Raw genomic sequence first — 18,102 nt, 5'->3', positions numbered from 1 at the left:
CCTATTACAGAGCACAGCTGTAATTATATCATCACCAAGAACAGGCTATAATTGCTGAAAATGGAATTTTATATTTAGATAAAAGGACTGTCCATTCTTTGTAATGTGTTGCACCAGAGAAAAGTAAGATTTCTTTTAAAATTTTAACATGTAATTTTAACAAGAAATAGTAGCGAGTTCGCTAAGTAGCTAAATATGCTATTCTGCAGCTGAGCGCCTGGCATATCATTTGTGGTACATTTTTAATTAGGGCATTTCCACCACTTTTAATGTAATTTCTATCATTAAACAAGAGAAAGTTTTATTGTTTTCACATAGCTGCTGGAGGTAAAGATATGCTCCTTAGTTGCGCTGTCTTTCAAAGTGTCTGCAGACCCTGAGGAAAATGGAGGGAGGGGTATATGTGGAGAGAAAGGTTTCTTCCTCTTTTTTTTTTTCTGCTTCACCCTCCCCCCCCCCTTTTTTTTTTTACAAAAGAAATGGACATTCCTGCAGAAGGAGAGAAGTTGTCAGTAAATTAACTCTCCCTTTCCTTTCAGAGCATAATTTGGAGTGGTTTTGAAGTTGCTAAATGAAAAATAGAACAAGGGGTTCTTTTGATACACGTCCTGAAGAAGGAAAACGAGAAGGAGAAAGTTATGTGGGGGGAGGAAAAACGAGCAGCCTTCCCCCCCGCCCCCCAGCCTGGAAAACAGATTTTTTCTTTTTTGGTGGGAAATCAACTTTAGAGCAATATATCGGTTATAATCAGCCAACAATGGCATCTAACTTTCAAAGCCCTAAAAGAGAATTGTGACAGGATCTGGTAGAGATCTTTTCAAACACTCTGAAATGTTTTAAAACCCCAACTTTCTCCCCCATTTAAACAGTTGGATTCATCTCCAGTGGTCACCATATGGAGGTTTGGAGAACTATTGAGATGACCACCACCACTTGAATAGCGAGCAGGGCCCCCCTGCTTTTCACCAGGACACAATGCCAGCAGAGTAAAGGAAACTATTAAACTCTTAGGGCAAGGAGGAGGGTTGGCAAACTTTCGTGGGCAGAATTTTGAGGACACAATCAGGCCGGCCCAACAAAAGGATTCTCTTGAGGCGTGCAGTGGGCCACATTGTATCACAAGGATCCCAGTCAACAGACTTTTCAGTGAAGTATGTTAACCTTTAGGCACTACTATCATTAATCACTGTCCCCTAGGCTGGGCTACTCAATGCTCTTTAGGGGTTTTTTTTTTTCCCCTTCTATAGGAGCCGGAGAAGAAAGAAAGAACACCCCTAAACTGGTGAATAGACCAGCTCCACACATTCAGCCTGTTTACTCAACACGGGAGGGAGGGGGAGGAGGAGGAGGAGGGGAAAAGAGAGAACTACTTAGCTTAGATTAAGTAAGCTTCAACTGGCAGAGAAGGGTCTAAGACAAGGGCCCCTGCTTCTACACATTAACCAAAGGTGATTGCTGCCTTTTAAAGCACTTTCAGAGTAAGGGCTTCTAGGTTGATATTTTTGTGGAAAGAAGCAGACACTTTGTTGGCCCACAGCCACTAAACAAAGCTGCTGGGATTCTAGACCGGCCTTTACCCAAATGTTGGGGCCCCTTAGCTCCACACACCATGAACCTCCAGGCCATGGATTAAGGTGTATCCAAGGTGCTTGGGGTGCAACGCCACCCAAAGTTATGATGCTGGCAACTGATGGGAGGCCTCCCTCCTTTCTCTTGCATGGGCACATGGATGTCCAAGCAACTCAACAGGTGTGGGGGGGAGGAGCTGGGTGAGAACTGGGTGGTAGCCTTATATGCGTTTCCAGGCAGGTCATAGATCCACCAGTAGATTGCCTTGCGGCAAAGTCTTGGTGGGAGAGGCGCCCTGCGCCCCATGGTTGAAGAAGCTTCAGGGGGTAAGAGAGGAGCCTCTAAGACCAGAGGTTTCATTCTCGTGGCCTGTGGGCCAATTGCGGCCCGCAGGACGATATCCTGTGCCTCCCCCCCCGTGATATGAAAGTATAATATTAGTGTATAATATAAAGTATAATATTATGCGGCCCAGCCTCACCCAGACTCTGCCTCCACCGACCCCCAGGTAAATTGTGTTTGAGACCCCTGCCCTAGACACTCTCCAGGTTTGGAAGGCAAGGTCTGAGCCTTCGGCTATTTTCCCAAACTGGGAGAAACCAAAGATGGGGGGTGGGGGGTGGGATGGGGGGGACTGGACTGTCCTATAGGCTTGTTCTGGATTAAGCTTCCAAAGAGACCTCAAAGAGAGTTCCTTCCTGCTTTCTGAACTTGCTTGTTTTCTTGCAGACATTTCATTCACAGAATAACAGAGTTGGAAGAGGACCTAGTAGGTCATCTAGTCCAACTCCCCCCACCCACCCAAGCAGGAGACCCTACACCATTTCTGACCGATGGCAGTCCAATCTCTTCTGGAAGGTCTCCAGTGATGGCGCTCCCACAACTTCCGAAGGCAAAGCTATTCCATTGGTTGATTGTTCTCACTGTCCGAAAACGTCTCCTTATTGCTAGGTCGAATCTCTCCCCGAACTAGGTAACACCATCAGTGCTACATCAGTGATGATGTTATCTAGTTTGGGTAATGAAACGTCTGCAAGAAAACAACCAAACTCAAGAGAGCACCAAGGATCCCTCGGAGCGGGCAGCTGGGTCGCTTTGGTGGCTCTTTTGTCACCCAACCCAAGTCAAAGGAAGGCCGGGCGGGGAAAGGGGGAACAGAAAGGGACGGACATTCAGCTGAACCCGCGGGTGGATCGGGCGGAAAACCAGCCGCCTCAAGCCCCGCGCCGGAACTTCCCGAGGCCCTTCGGATCCCAACAGGTCGGCTTCCTTATTGCTGGGCTACTACGCCAGGAAAGGGCCAATCTCTCCAGCGAGGTCCCTTGGCTAGCTCGGCGATTCTCCCTTCGGCCAGATGGGGATCCAAGCGCTGGAAGTGTCGCAGCCTCTGTTTGTCAGCTGGCCAAAGGGGGGCGGGGGCGGGGGGGGGACGACAAGTTAGGCAGCTCGGTTTACAGCTGAAGGGTAAGAAGTAAAACACCCTCAAACCTAGGGGTGTGTGTGTGTGTGTGTGTGTGTGTGTGTGTGTGTTTGTTTTGGGAGTAACAAGAAAAATTGGCGGCTTTTCAGCTCAAAGGTTAGAGAAGTTTGAAAAGAAATCCACAAATGCATCCTCCAGAAGGCTGTCTTCTCTGAACCCGCATTCAAGACCGCAAAGGTTAGGATCCAACTCCATGAACATCAACGGGACCCTCTCCACTGACTTCAGAATACGACGTAGATTCGCCCTAAATCAAAATTCGCTTCCAATAACGGTTACGACGACTTTTTCGTCTGCTTTCATCTCTTTTCTTCCCTCCCGCTCCTCTCCGCCTCAAAACCTCCCCCCGACGCCTGTTAACTCCGAAGTTTTGATCGGAGAAGACACACAGATATGTTTGAAAAAGAAAAAAAAAAGAAAAAGAAACGACAGACAATTAAGATATCTTGCTTTCTTTTAAAAGAGAGACTTTAAGAGGTGGGGGGGGCGAAAAAGCAGCTTTCTAAAGCACTCAATAGTCCCGTTCCACCTTCTCTGGACCTAATCCGTAAGAAAGCGAGTGAATATGCTGCCCCTATTATCTAAAAGCTAGACCATCTGACGCTGGGTATGAGGATTTGTTTCCAGGAAAGAAAAAAAAGTGGTGGTGGTGGGGGGTGGATAAAAGACGCTGGGAAATAAAATCATTCCTTAGTTTCTTAGTGTCTTAATCAGTGAGGCGGAAAACTAGCAGAGGGGGGAAAAAAAAACCGAGCAAGCAAGAAAGATAGCAAACCGATTGCGGCACCTTTCAGCTGTTGGAGCTGGGATCAAAACATTGTAGCATCTGTTGAAAGAGAAAGTGTCTAAATCCTATAGAAGGGCTTTAGTCTTATTTGGAGGGGAGAAGGGAGCCGGGCGGGGGCGGGGTGAACGATAAGAAACGGTGTCTCGGGGATGCCTAAAACCACTCAATTACCCGAGAGAGAGAGAGAGGGAGGGAGGGAGAGAGAGAGAGAGAGAGAGAGAGAGAGAGAGATGGTCTCTTTTTTGTTCTGTCAAGCCCTCGTGTAGCCATTATTTTATTTGCTGCTGCCTGGCGTTTATCAGATTGAGACCGTATTTGTCCCCCTCTGAGACCTAACCTTGCCTTATGCTTTGGGAGTAATGGGCTCTTAAAATCCAGGCACACAGAGGCAGCCCTGCAAGGGGGGGTGGGGAGAACATCGGAGATTGGCATGACTGTTCCAGGGCAAAAAACAAAAAAAAAACCCCAACCACCTTGGAATCCTTTGAAAATCCTCTTTCACCCCCCCTCCCCTCATTTCCTATATATCCTCGGCATTTTATGCGGTGAAGTCGAGGCCAATAAATAAGCTCCCGTCCAACTTTCTTTCTTTCTTTCTTTTTTTTTACCCCAACCAAGCTTTGGTTTGAAGTGGGACAGATGATTAAGAGCAGCGGGCTGGCGGGCTGGGGTTGTTGGGGGGTCCCGGGGTGGGGAGAGAGAGAGGGAAACATTGGGAAGCCGGGCGTCCCCATCCCAAACAGGCTCGCTTCAAACGATTTCAGAACGAATTAGGCTCAACTTGTAGACGACGGGCTTCGCCAGCTTTGGGGGGTGGGGGGTGGGAAGAGATCGAGCTCAGGGCGAGCGTTTTTTAAGGTTGGAATTCCAAACAATTTTAAAAAAATAAAATTCCTGGGCTAGGCAAGGAAGCCCCTCCGTCCAAAATGGAGAGCTCCCTGCCTGGGGACTTCTAGTGAGCGAGCAGCTGGTGTTCCTTTTTTTGGAATAATTTTGGAATCATCCTGCCCCGTTTCTCTCTCTCTCTTTCTCTCTCTCTCTTTCTCTTTTTCTCTTTCTCTCTCTCTCTCTCTCTCTCTCTTTCTCTTTCTCTCTCTCTCTCACACACAAACCGCAGGCTAAGGCCCCAGCTTCTTCAGGAAGCGACTCCCAGCCAAGGTCCGGCTGGAAGCCAACCCGACACAAAGTCCAACAACCCCGCAAGCACCCCCGCCACACACCCCCGGGCGGCTTCCCAAGAACCGCCTCGCTTTCCCTTGAGGCCTGCGCGCACTTTGAAGACTTTCAAGGTGAGGCGGGGGGCAAGGTTGCTCTTTCGGGACCGCCTGAGTTTATCAAGCGCCCTGGGAGGGAAAGAGGGTCCTGAGCCTTTTCGGGAGAGGGTCTGCCGAAGTCCGTCTCTCTCACTCCCCCCCCTCCCTCACCCCGTTGCTCTTCTCCAACGAGGCGAAGAGAGGAAGCACTAACTCCCCTCCGAGTAGCAGAATGAACAGGTGCTCTTGGGTTAAAGGCCACGCAGAACAAAATAAATCAAAAGACGGATGCATCCTGTCGAAGGGACCGACCGTCCTCGAAAGGCTACGACCGACTGCAAAGATGCGCCTCCTGGAAAGCGGAGGCGGAGGGTGGGGGGCGGAAGAGGGCAGGCAGAGAGGACCCTGTTAATGGCAACCGAGAGGCCGATTGCCCGTGGACCGAAAGAGGGGGGGGTCGGATCTTCGCCCACCTCATTCACAGCCCCCCCCCGCCGCGGGAATCTTTTCCCACACTTGGGCGAGCTCTCCGGAGTCTCGCTCCCGTTGAGTCGCTAGAACTTAGCCCAGCGCAGCGGCTCCGGTTCGCCTCTCTTCTATCTCGGAAGACCTTTGCTAAAGCCCTGCTGGGGCGACCCAGCTCCCCGCTTCTCTGCGCTCTCCTCGGGCTCCAGCAGTGCAAACGAGGGAGAAGCAGGCTTCTCCGGCCAACACCCCTCCTCCCCCGCCCACATACACACACCCAGAGCTCCCCTACTCCGACTGAGGATAGCCCGATCCTCAAAGCCTCGGGAAGGAAGGCTACAACCCGACGGGTAACTTTCGGAGAAGGGAAAGAACCTGCTTAATGCCGGCAACCTTAAAGCGAGGTCTTTGAAAAGAGGAAGAGCGCCCGATCCAAAGATATTTGCTTACTCTCCGCCTGACTCATTTTGCCATCCTGAGCATGGGTGAGCAGAGGCCAGCTTTAAATACTAAATACAAGTAAATTACTTCCGATTAAGAGATGGATGAAATTTAGTCTAGAATTAAATTAGGCCCTTTTCTTGGGATTTCAGTTTAGGATCGGGCGGCGGGCGCATAGGCATTTCGAATCGGAAGGGCCCAGCTCAAGGATTGGAAAAGAGTTAAACCACAGGTGTCAGTAGGATCGAACTGCAAAATCTTCCCCTGAGCACAGAGCGCTGCTTCCTATTAAAACCTAAAGTCGGTGGTGCCAGATTCAAATCTGCTCAGACTGTTTGGTCTCACAGTCCAAGATATGTGGGAGTTGATTCGTTCCGGGCAAATCCTTCTCCCCTTCACCTGAGCGACCAGCTAGTGTTGATTTTTCAGGCTTCTCTTGAACTGGCTGAAATTCGGGTCTGAAAAGACTCTGAAAACCCCTTTGCCTCCCTGGCCTCTTTTCTCTGCACAACGTTCTCCAGCTGGTGTCATGCTGATGGACAACCGCTCAACTTCCCCAGCCCCAATTGGCTCGGGTGCAGCTAAACCCCAGGGAAGGGTTTGCCAACACAGCTGGCATTGGGTATGATGAAGGGGGTCCTTCTTTTTTGACCCTCACACAACTCCCCCTGGTCCAAGCGTTGGCCCCTTCTCTTCCCATCTGAATGCCCTGTTTGTGGCAATTCCAAGCTTTGACCATACCTTCCCCGACTTTCCCATCTTTAACCCAACAGACAGGTAGCAACTCCAGAGTCCAGAGGCTCTTACAAATAAACCCAAGAGGCTCCTTTGATGGGTCACCCCGCTCCTCTGGGTTTTGGTTTTGGCTGTCCCAGGCTGCAGTCCTGAGAGAACAGCAATGCCCAGTGCCTGGATGCTTTAATGCCAGATGCTTTTCAGTGGAAGCCTTGGAAAAAGCAATGGAAAACTTGGAGATGGTAGTTCTTTCAAGGCAGATTTATTGCGGCAGGACGTTTTACAGGAAGGAGCTTGCTCTGGCTCATGAAAGAAGTGACATGGGAATAGCTGGAGATCTGTCTTGAAAGAGCCAGTGGCCGTGAAGGTGTGACGAGAGTCCTCCTTGCTTTTGCTGCAGCACATATTTCACTTCCTGGATCCCACAATGGCCCCTGCCACAATGTCTACACACAATGCACAAAGCTGATAGATATCTATTTTGCTTCCTCCCAAAGGGAATTCAAAGTGTTGAGGTCCAAAGGAGTAGTGGGATGGAGGGGGATGGTATTGGACTCAGTCCTCCACTAGCTTCAGCCACCAGTGCACACACACACACACACACACACACACACACACACACACACACACCCAGATGAGGCCTGGGGCCTGGTCTTCTGAGGGTCCCTCCTAGAAAGCCCCCTTCTCTTAAAACTGACATGTCTAATTGGCAAACGGTGCCATATCGTGTCCAGAGGTCTCCTGTGGAACATTTCTACAGCTGTCTCCTTCAACTAGATGCTTATTCATGTCGCCTTAATGAGAAACAAAACGATCTCTAATGAGCAATTACATAGCGACAGAATTGTTCCCATAACAAATTCTTGTGTGTGACAGAAACATCCTTTGTACCAGATATTCTGCATATTGTTACTGATTTTCTTTCTTTCCTTCTCTCCCTCTCTCGCGTGGTCGCTTTCCTCTGTCTTTCTCTTCTGACTTCCTCTCTTCTTTCTCCTTTCCCAGACAGTAAGGTGTTGGCTATTGGACGCTGGAAAAGCTGACTAGAGCCACCCCAAGAGAGGACAGGCAAACAAGCAGAGAAGCTCTGATCCTCAAGGGAGCGAACTCAAGCCAAGGGGATGTGAAAACAGGCCTCTTCCCCAACCACGAGCAATGCCCGGGCATAGCTGGAATCAGAGCCTGACAGCAGTGATCAACCCCTGAGTTTGGAATCCCCTGAAAAAAACAAATCCAAATGTACTCCAGCCTGGGTTTCAAAATGCCAAAGCCTTTATCTAAAAGGGAGCAAGTATAAGCAACCCACAACAGCAGGGTTTGTTCCCTTCCCTTCAATACTTATTTTCTGGCAAAGAAAAGCAAGATTCTACAAGAGACAGGGACCTTAATTCTTAGGTTGACTAATCAGATCCTGAAAGATGAAGAACTGCATTTTTAGCCTGCCCATCATTGGGAATGCTTCTTCCCAGAGCTTCACCATTTGTTAATTACGCTTCCAAAGCAAGTGAGGATTTGCTCCCAGTCCATCAGCGAGTTAGCGTCTGATGCCTTTTAATTGGGAGAAAGGGACTCTAAGGGAGTTTCCTTGTGTGAGGACTTGGTTTGAAAGCACCCTGAAACTCTGCTGCTCTTGGGCAGGTTTTTTTTTTTTAAAGCAAATATAGGACACCCGTAGTGCTTTCTCTTCCATTTTGTCCTTACCACAACCCTGTGAAGGACATTGGGACAGAGAGAAACGCCAGGCTCAGGAAGTCACCCAGGGTGTTTCTGTGGTTGGAAATGGATTAGGGTCCAGTCTTTCCATTGTTTAACCCTTCATCCACTGGCTCTCCTTCTCCAGTGTTGTTGTTTTTCTTAACTGCCTAGTCTACCCTCTATCCTGGCAGTGTCTGGAGGTCTCCCTAGATAAAGGGTGGTATTCAGGGAAGTGGGTTTGGTCACCCCATTATAAAAAAGATGTTGAGACTCTAGAAAAAGCGCTGAGAAGAGCAACCAGGATGATTAGGGGACTGGAGGCTAAGGCATATGAAGAACTGGGCTTGGCTAATCTGGTGAAGAGAAGGACCATGGGAAACATGATAGCGGTCTTCCAATATTTGAGGGGCTGCCACAGAGAGGAAGGGGTCAAGTTATTTTCTAAAGCGCCTGTAGGCCAGACAAGGAATAATGGACGGAAACTGAACAAGGAGAGATTTAACCTGGAAATAAGGAGAAACTTTCTGACGGTGAGAACAATCAACCAATGGAACAGCTTGCCCTCGGAAGTTGGCCATCACTTGAGACTTTCAAGAAGAGATTGGACTGCCATTTGTCAGAAATGATGTAGGGTCTTCTGCTTGGGGTGGTGGTGGCGTTGGACTAGATGACCTACAAGGTCCCTTCCAACTCTGATTATCTATTATCTGTTAACCTCTGCTTTGATAAAACATCCTTTTTAAGTGGGCGTTCCCAGGGAGGCAGAGTAGAGAGTGAGAAGGGAGTTGAAAATGGAGGAAGGAAGAGTCAAGTAGACCTCGGGTCGAGTTGCCCCTATAGGCTCTAGTCTGAAGGATCATTTGAGAAATCAGATTGGTCTGCAAGGAGAGGAGGAGGAGGAGAAGGGAAAGAGCAGTTGAACTGACCTCTCTTCCCTGCCTACCTTGCGTTGGTTGTCCTGGGACAGACGTCCCCGGGTACCATCCAGGCCTGGTGCCCCACGTCCCTGTCTGCCCATTCAGCATTCTCAGCTTGTCGTACATTCCATCTGCTCCCATCTGTTGCTTTTCGCTAGCCAGGTTGCGTAGGACTCGGTTGATCGAGGAGACCTGGAAGGGAAATTGCATTCCACCAAATGGCAGCCACAGTGGGACGGAACCTCACCAACCCCTTCCCTTCCCATCTCCCCCTTACTCATCCCAGCCACAGATCCAACTGTCCACCCAGAGAATTTAAAGCCAGAAATGAAGCCAAACTCACTCGGCTTCCTTGGGATCGGGCCCACCATTCATTTCACCAAGAGTTCTTGACAAGCAGCCCCCTTTAAGACACAGGTCTTCCCTGGCCCGCTTTGCTCCATTCATTGCAAGCTCCCCAGCTTTCAGTAGGGCCACTCTAATCAATGCCCCACCCCCACCATCCAAAGATGCAGTGCTAGGCTGCCATCCCAGGACTGTGGGGTGGGGTGGGGTGGTGCATTCAGGAGGCAAGGCATGTGCTACGGAGCCTGAGACTCCTGAGATCCTGGCGAAAAGCAAGTGGCAGCAAGAGAGACCTCTGGGTTCAGCTGCGCCTTCAAACATATTTGGCACCAAGGCAGAGGCAGGCAAATTTAGATCCCTTTTGGCAGGGGTTAGCTTGAGTACTTTCCTTTCATAGGGCAATCACTTCTTTGGGAAGCGAACAGCCTGAGGCAAAAATGCCTCATCCTCTTCCAATTAGAAAGAAATGCCCAGCTTATTTGCACAGAAAGATTTCCCGTTTCCCATCCCTCGCCCGCGCGCGCGCACACACACACACACACACACACACACACACACACACAATGTTTTTTTGTTTTGTTTTCAAGGGTATTTATATGTTTGGTATTTAAGTTTCTTCGGGTATTTTCCCACGTCTTAATATAAGTTATTATTAAGTTATATAAATATATATGTAATGTTACAAACTATTCTAAATATACGAGTTCCAGGTATACATATATTACATTTGGGATATTCAAAAGCAGCCTATTTCTATTCTTTAAGTCCCCAAGAGTTTAACAGCCAAGAGTGAGTTACTTTTTTTTTTTTTCCAAAGTGCTCTTGCAAGTTTTGCCCCTATGGAAGGAAGGACAGTGAGACAGACAAGGGAGGACTATGGAGCTAAAAGACAAGGTGGGAAACGGTTATCTACAACTCTAGGTTCTAGGTCAGACAGAAAGGAGATTCTCCAGAAACTTACGCTGGGTATATTATCGTTGGTACAGACCCCCTCCGATAGTAATCTGTCTCGGATCTCCCAAGCAAAGATGGAGGGGCACTCTCGCTTATACTGCGCTATTTTGCTTACAACTTCTGGAGTCGCTACTCTTGGCTTGCTACCTCCGATTGCCCGCGGTCGAATGGAGCCAGTTTCGTAATACCTGCCCAGAATTTTACTCACACAGCCATTCGACACCTGCATCAGGGAAGTGGACAGAAAATCACATTATTAATAATTTCAAGACAAAAATAAAATTGTTTAAGTATGCATTAAACAATGACAAGCTTACGTTTTGATTGTCCAGCACTTGGACTTTTGCATCTGCATGGGTCTATAAACACAAAAATATACCTTCAATGGTATGAGAACTTACTTAGAGAGGTTTCTTTTCTTTTTCTTTTCTTTAAAAAAAAAAGATCACATTTGGGACCCTACATGCTACAAAGGTGAAATGTTTGTTCTAAAAAAAAAAACACCTTTTGACAACGGGGGAAGGGAGAGAAAAACTGAAGAAAGATGGCAAATATGGGATAAGATGTTTAGTAGATAAGCTATTAACGGCATCTTCAGACCAGTTTTCAAAATAGGCACATTCCTGAGGAAAGGATATTAGGCTTGTAGAGTTGACCTATCAGAGACGAATTGGACCGCCTTCCTAAAGCCAAATACCTGGCCAAAACTTCTCCAGGGGGTAAGGATTGACAAAGCAAAGGCGATTCTTTGAGTATTGCTGGTTTTTCAGCCTTCGCTTAATATATGCATGCAGAAAACGGAAGCTACTACATCCGGGCGGAGAGGCCACCTTAGCTCCCCGCCTCCTCCTCCCTCCTCCGTCCCCAATGCAATGGAGACATTTCCAAGAAGGGCATTGGGGATTTGGCTATCTCTTCTCCCCTCCCAGTTCATTCCCAGAGCCAACTAAGGCAACCACTTGAAGCACTAGATGACCACATACAAATAAGGCATAGACAGACTGATCAAGCAATAGATAGTATATATATATATATTTCCCATGGTTTGGAGAAACCGCTGGACTGAGCAGAATCCATTATTTCTTTTCACACACACCCAGAAAACTGGACGGGGAAATTTGAACAGCCGTGGAAAGCCCCCCTCCTCCTCTTCCTCCTCTTCCTCCCTTGTTTTCCAAGAAGGCAAGAAGCCCCGGGCTGGCTCCAACTGGGGAGGCGACTAGCGTTTTCACCTGCAGGATTCGGGAGATGTCGCACGGCCGAGCCCCGCTGTGGGCCAGTTCCACGATTTTTTGCCGGGTTGAATCTGGCAGCGGCCGCCCGTTGACAAACACACCGCCGAGCTGATTCACGCCGCTGTGACCTGCGAAGTGGGCGAAGGAAAAGAAGGACAATGGAAGTCTCGGTCACCTGAGGGTCACCTGCAAGAGCCCCGCAGCTCCCTCCGGGGTCATGGGGAAGGCAAGGGCGGCGGGGTGGGGGTGGGGGTCGGGGGGGGCAGTCAGGGGAGACAGGGATATGGGGCCGGGGGAGGCGAGAGCCGATGGAGCACCAGCAGCTCTAGTCCCACCAGCTGGGCCTGGCGGAACCACAGGGGGAGGAGAAGAAGAAGAAGAAGAAGAAGAAGAAGAAGAAGAAGAAGAAGAAGAAGAAGAAGAAGAAGAAGAAGAAGAAGAAGAAGAAGAAGAAGAAGAAGAAGAAGAAGAAGAGCCTTCCTTCAAACCAAGCCTCCTCGCGGCCGCCGCGGCCTCTCCAGGCGCCGTCTAGGTTTAGAGGCACAGAAAAGGGAACCGCCGTCGTCAGTTCAAACCCGACACACATCTCTAATTCTCCTTCAGGAAAGCCCAGCTCGACAACCCCCGGGTGGTGGCGGTGGAGGGGGGTCGGGGGGGTTTGGGAGGGGAGGTTATTGCTCCGCTATCGGCTCTCCTGTCTCACCGCCCCAGCTTCTCTCTTCGGCCCCCTTCCCCAATTCTAGGCGGAATGCCGAATCCATTGACGGCCGGCTCCGTCCAGAAGAGCAACATTTGCTTTACACCCTTCCTACTCAGCCGTCATCCTTTCAGCAGTTTTGGCAAGAGCCGAGCAAAGAAAAGCAGCAGCAGCAGCGGGGGCTGGGGGAGGAGAGGGGGGCTGGGAAGAAACGGTGGGGGGACAGCAAAAGGAAAAAAAAAAAAAGGAGCCGCCCGTTTCTCGGATTGAGCGGTAGCCTCGGAAGCCAGGCGCTTGGCTCCGAGAGCACACACAGGGCAACTTGGGCCTGGCAAGGGTGCACTGTCCTCCCTCACCTCCCTTCCCTTCCCTTCCCTTCCCCTCCCTCCCCTCCCCAAAGCAGGAGAAGCAACCCGGGCTGCTTGGTTCTCCCCCTCTTCCAAATTGTGCCCCCCCCCACACACACACGTTGGAGGTAAAAGCTGGGGGGGGGAGAAGGGACACCAGGGTTATTCAGGAAAAGCCACGAACTTGGTCTGCATCCTCTCCCCACAGCCCCCCACCCCACCCCCACCCCACCCGGCCCAAGGCAAGACTCCCAAAAAGGGGCTTGAAAAGGATCCCCGACCTGCAGCGTTAAGCTTTGGAGAAAAAAAAAAGGTTCCCTGGAGAAGATCTGGCTTCTCTCTTTCTCTCTCTCTCTTTCTTTCTTTCTCTCTTCCCCTCTTTCTCTCCGTCTCTGCTTCTGCTCTGCTCGCCTTCTCTCTTTGGAGCCTTCTGCTAAATTGACTCCAGGAGCCTCGGCTTCTTAGCAATAAATAAGCTCCAAATATAGAAGAGCAGGAAAATATGATGAGTCTCTCTGACATTTGTCTTTAAAATAAAACTAGCTGCACGTCAAGTTTGAGCTTAATTTCTGGAAATAGGCGGAAGTCGGGCCGGATCATGCATGGAAGGCTAATTGAAAAGATCAGTTGGAGCACTTGTAGCAGACCTGTCACTTTGTGACAGTGCTCCGCTCTTGGATATTGCGTCGCCACGACAAACGGGAGCAGGATAAAAACGACCCTTTCCGTCCGGATTTGGGTATCACTCCGACGAGAGTGAACTCGCCTAGCTATCCCTTCGAGGAGAAGCGACGTTTGAAGGGAGCCCACGGGGTCAATCCGGACACCACCGAAGGGGCGCGCTGCCTCCGCGATAAATCCGAAGTGACAAGAGTTGGAGAGAGCAGTGGGGAGAGGAGGAGGAGGAGGAGGAGGAGGAGAGCGGGCTGGGAATCTTCACGTAAAGGCCACTGGAGAACTGACCAGCCATGGCTGCAAGGCGTCTAAACGGGGAAACAGCGAGCCCTCTTTGCTTTTAGGATGGAGTTGCTGACCAGGAAGGAGCTCGGGAAAGGCAGCCTGGGGAGGGGGCGGGATCCGAGGCCCACTTTTCTCCCCCCTCTCGCCCTCCCTCCACCAAGTGCTTGTTTCCTGGAGAGCTTTTATGCTCAACACCGGCACCCAGGGCCTCCCTTTCTCCCCCCCACTATCTCTCCCCCACCCACATTGGCCTGGACTGCAGAGAAATCTTGGTCGTCCCCCCCCCCACGTCCTACGGAGGCCTGAGGCCAGACCCGGCCTCAAGGCAGCCCCTCTTAAGCCTGTAGCTGAGTTCTTCTGCTCCCCATAAGCCGCGGAGGGAGGGGTTTCCATCGCCACTGGGTCCTCGGAGCTCTAGGGCCTGCGAGGTGCACAGAAGCGAGCTCTTCTTCTTCCTAAGCCTCCACATCCCGCTCTCTTCCCACCCACCCCACCCCCACAGAAGCCGACGGAGGCCATTCGCTGGCCTACCGGAGAGGCAGAGACGCCTTTCCTCCTCCGCGCCTCAAGGAAGGCAGCCCAACTCCCAAATTCCGTGTTTTGTTTTTTTTAAAAAAGGTTAAGCCTTAATCAATGCCTTAATTTCCCAGGAGAACGCCGGCAGTTCGAGCCCAGTGGCAATGATTATGCGCCTCGGCTTCTCGGGCGAGCCATCTAAGAGGGAAACATATGGTCCCAATTTGGATGCGCGGGGCTGCAGACACGCAGATCTCCACACAAAGCCGGGAAAAACTGGCCGCGACCTCCACCCAAATCATCACCCCGGCGGCCTTTCTCCCCCCACTTCTATCTATCTCCCTGCGGGGAGGAATGGAGGAATGGGGTCGGGAGGAAATCGAGTGCAAAGGCATTTGCCATTCCCAGGAAAGACGCTCGCCTTGGGTAGGGAGGCTCGGGCGCAGAGGGGATGGCGCCCTCTCAAGAAGGCCGCCTCAGCCATTTCTCCAGGGACGAGCCAAACCTGGAGCGGGAAACCTTCATCAACGCTCCCCCAGTCCCAGCCACGGAGGGACTCCCGAAAGGGGCCCGACGATCAAACTCAGCGCCACGGCCTCGGGGCGTATTAGCACAGAAAGAGACCCCGCGGTTGGTGGGGGGGGGGAGAGTGTTTCCACCCCCCAGTCGGGAAACTACAGCCCCTCCTCCCCCAAGCGAGTCTGGAGCTCAGAGAAAATGGGACAAACCCACCCAGCCCACCCCGGATCCAGGAAAGCCGAGGCAGCGAGTCGAAAGGGGTTGAACCTCGGGTTTTTATCCGGAGGGGCTCTGGATTGGAGTCGCCTAAGGGCCGGCGCAGAACTGGCCGGAGCTTTTGCGGGACTCCTTTTAAAAAGCGAAGAAAAGCTCCGCTGTGCTCAAAGGGGGGCTGCCTTCCAAGCCAGCTTCCGAAAGCCAAGGAGATGGAAAACAGACCCCGGGGTTCCGGGCAAGAGGCGAGCGAGTCCCGCGCAAGAAGAGAGCAGAGAAGAGAGGGAAACCAAAGCTATTGAGAGCCGGATTCCGCGACCGAGATTCGACTTGCACTTTCTCTCTCCAAGGCAATCCCGACGGAGGTGGCATACTAACGAGGTATCTTTAGGATTTCAAAGCTCCACCGAACAACAACCACTGGCCAGGGAGGGGGTGCGGGTTTACAGTAAATTAAAAACAAAACAAAACACAATATGCTTTTTTTAAAAAAAAACATCGGAATCGCTTGCAAAGGTTATTTTTACCGGTATAACTTTTGGGAAAATTAGAGCACCGTCCATCTCAACGGATCAAACCTACCTTGATCTCAGGAGTAACCTGCGAGCTAAGTCGCCTTCCCTGCAGGCTGCACAACGGGGAAGGTTTTGTTTTCAAAACCAAACCCATGAATTCCAAGTCCATGAACATCCGGGAGAGCAACTTTCCCACCAAGATAAGGCTTAGGGGACTGTCCAGCTCTCCACTGCCCGGCCATATCGACCTCCCCAAGAAACCAGTCGCTTTATGCTTAGCGCGACTTGCTACCCCCAAGGCTGACTTTCCTGTTAGAGGCTTAAAGCGTCTTTATCAGTAAATAAACAGCGCGGTCGGTCTTAAAGGAGTCCAACCATTTTGGGGGGTGGGTGTACTTGAGTCCCCTCGCCAAGGTGCGGAGCTGCGGCGCGAAATCACGGCCCTCCTGCGGAAACCCGGAGCGGATTTTAAGTAGGGATTTGATTATTCATTCTCGGGCTGAAAGCACCTGGGCTCCACCCAATTCCCCAGGAAACGATGAGGCTGGGGTTGGCTGGGAGTACATTGTGGCCAGATTTGGGGGGGGGGGAAATATCCGGGTGACTCCTGGCACCTCTTTCCCATAATTCGGTTCCCCCCCCCCCTCCTGTCAATGTCACTCGGGATTCCCTCCAGCCTGCGGAAAGGCCTGGCGAAGGTAGAGGCAGAGACAAGGCTCTTCCTCTTGGGAAGGGCATCCCACCCAGATCAAAGAGGGCCCCTTCCTTCCGAGCTCCGGAGAGTCCCGGAAGGAAGGCACTAACTACTAAGCCCTTTCAGCTGGCCGCTGGGAACGGCCCTCTCGAGATCCGGGACGCCTCTTCTTCCTCCGTCCCACCGCACTTGGAGGCGACCTCCAAGGCTTCCAACGCCGCGCCTAAAAGACACTTAATAAATCAGGAATCCCAAACCAGGATCCTCTTTTTCTCAGTTAATGCCTTCCGTCTTGCGGTGGAAATCGTCCCACCCTGTCCAGTCCCTCAGTCTGGCAGCGTGCTAACGTTCCCTTAACTGTTTGTATTATGCCTCTGTGCCTAGGCGCCAAAGAAGATAGCTGGCGTTTTTGTTTTTTTTGTTTTTGTTTTTTTAAATGCACGGTTCGGGAATTCCTAATGCCAGGCAGAAATTGCTTGGGTTTCGAAATAAAGCTCGTCGCTAGGGCATTAGTAAAGAACTGCCACAAGCGCTGTTATTTTCTGGGCACGGTTTTAGGGATTTTACTTTACTTTTTGGAGGGTTGCTGCGGCCTTTTATGACAATATATCACAACTGAGGTTAAGGTGGGTCTCTTTTGCTTTACCCTCCAGACTGATAAAACGACCTGCCTGGATCTAGCAGCTTCCATCGCCCTAGCACCACGCCTTCTTGGACAAATACCTTGCATGCTAAGGGGATTTCCTTCCAGGTTAAGATGCGCACCGTCAGATTGAGGATTTCAACTATCTCACCTTTTTTGTTTTTAGTACACCACAACAAACAGAGAGCCATGCTATAATGCAATGAATCCGGTTTCCTTCCTTCTTTCCTTCCTTCCTTCCTTCCCTCCCTGCCTTCATCCCTCCTTTTTCTAGTTTTAAGATGTGCAAAAGTTACACAGGCCTCAGTGCTCCACTATTTCCTGCCAGAGAGGCTGTCATGCTCATCACTGGGAAATGCCGGGGAAAGGGGTGATGTGAAGTGGACGGGAATCCGTAGCACTGAGAGCCAAGGGAAAGAATCAGACTTCTAGAAAATTGCTTGTGTGGGGATATCAGCTCCCCGCCTCATGTAGAGCATTATTCTCACATTATGTCCCTCAGAAAGGACTTACATATTTGAAAGTTTGCCCAGGAATCCAGGAGCAGATGAATTTTAGAGTGGGCCTATCTACAACCAATGGGTTGTCAGTCCACACAAATGTATTCTTTCCATCTCCATTAGGTGCAATTTCAAGGAAGAAACTTCTTCCTGAGCTGGATGGATTTCCTTCCCTCCAAAAGGACAAAAGTTCCTTAAGGACAAAAGGAGAATCTTCACACGGTGCTTCCAAGTTCAAAAGCCCCATCTCTTGGTGGAAGAATCCAAAGAACCTCATTCATCCGATCTCTTTCACTCTTTCTCTTCCATGATGAAGAATATTTTCAAAACGAGTCATTTTCTCTCTTCCCAGCCACCTTACCACCCAAGACAAGCCGAACCGAACCAAAACCGCCTTTTCAACTAGACATGCTCAAGCTGGCATCCCAAAAGACAGGAAGAGCCACTTACTGTTCTGCATGGTGGACTGATGAACCAAGATCCCACGTGGCTCGGGAAGAGGGCACTGTTAGTGATAAGATCAATATTAAACCAAGGTAATGAAGCAGGTTAGCAGTTCCAGTATTATTATGACTAAGAAGTCATTCATCCTACGGCCTCTCAATTAAGGCCCCAAAACTTA

General features: G+C 50.4%; 1 protein-coding gene across 15 annotated transcripts in view; it reads right to left on the bottom strand.

The window, feature by feature from the left end:
• Positions 1-18,033, bottom strand: part of PAX6 (paired box 6) — a 29,400-nt gene extending 11,367 nt beyond the window's left edge. For 2 of the 15 annotated variants that reach the window (XM_026704415.2, XM_087921202.1), the window contains exons 1-5: positions 17,931-18,033; positions 11,874-12,004; positions 10,959-11,000; positions 10,649-10,864; positions 9,369-9,534 (exon numbers count right to left, since the gene is read on the bottom strand). In XM_026704415.2, coding sequence (XP_026560200.1) covers positions 9,369-9,534; positions 10,649-10,864; positions 10,959-11,000; positions 11,874-12,004; positions 17,931-17,940 — 565 coding nt within the window. In that variant the 5' untranslated portion in view covers positions 17,941-18,033. Of the gene's footprint in view, positions 1-9,368; positions 9,535-9,685; positions 10,175-10,648; positions 10,865-10,958; positions 11,001-11,873; positions 12,005-12,579; positions 12,685-13,201; positions 13,524-17,930 lie in introns of those variants that run through there. The other 13 variants (XM_087921205.1, XM_087921206.1, XM_087921203.1 and 10 more) reach the window with 10 other exon arrangements.
• Positions 18,034-18,102: the final 69 nt, after the last annotated feature.

The sequence above is a fragment of the Pseudonaja textilis genome, chromosome 1, assembly GCF_049901715.1.
Source record: "Pseudonaja textilis isolate UNSWEBS1 chromosome 1, rPseTex1.2, whole genome shotgun sequence".
Lineage (NCBI taxonomy): Eukaryota > Metazoa > Chordata > Lepidosauria > Squamata > Elapidae > Pseudonaja > Pseudonaja textilis.
This window is presented reverse-complemented; position numbering and strand designations above follow the sequence as displayed.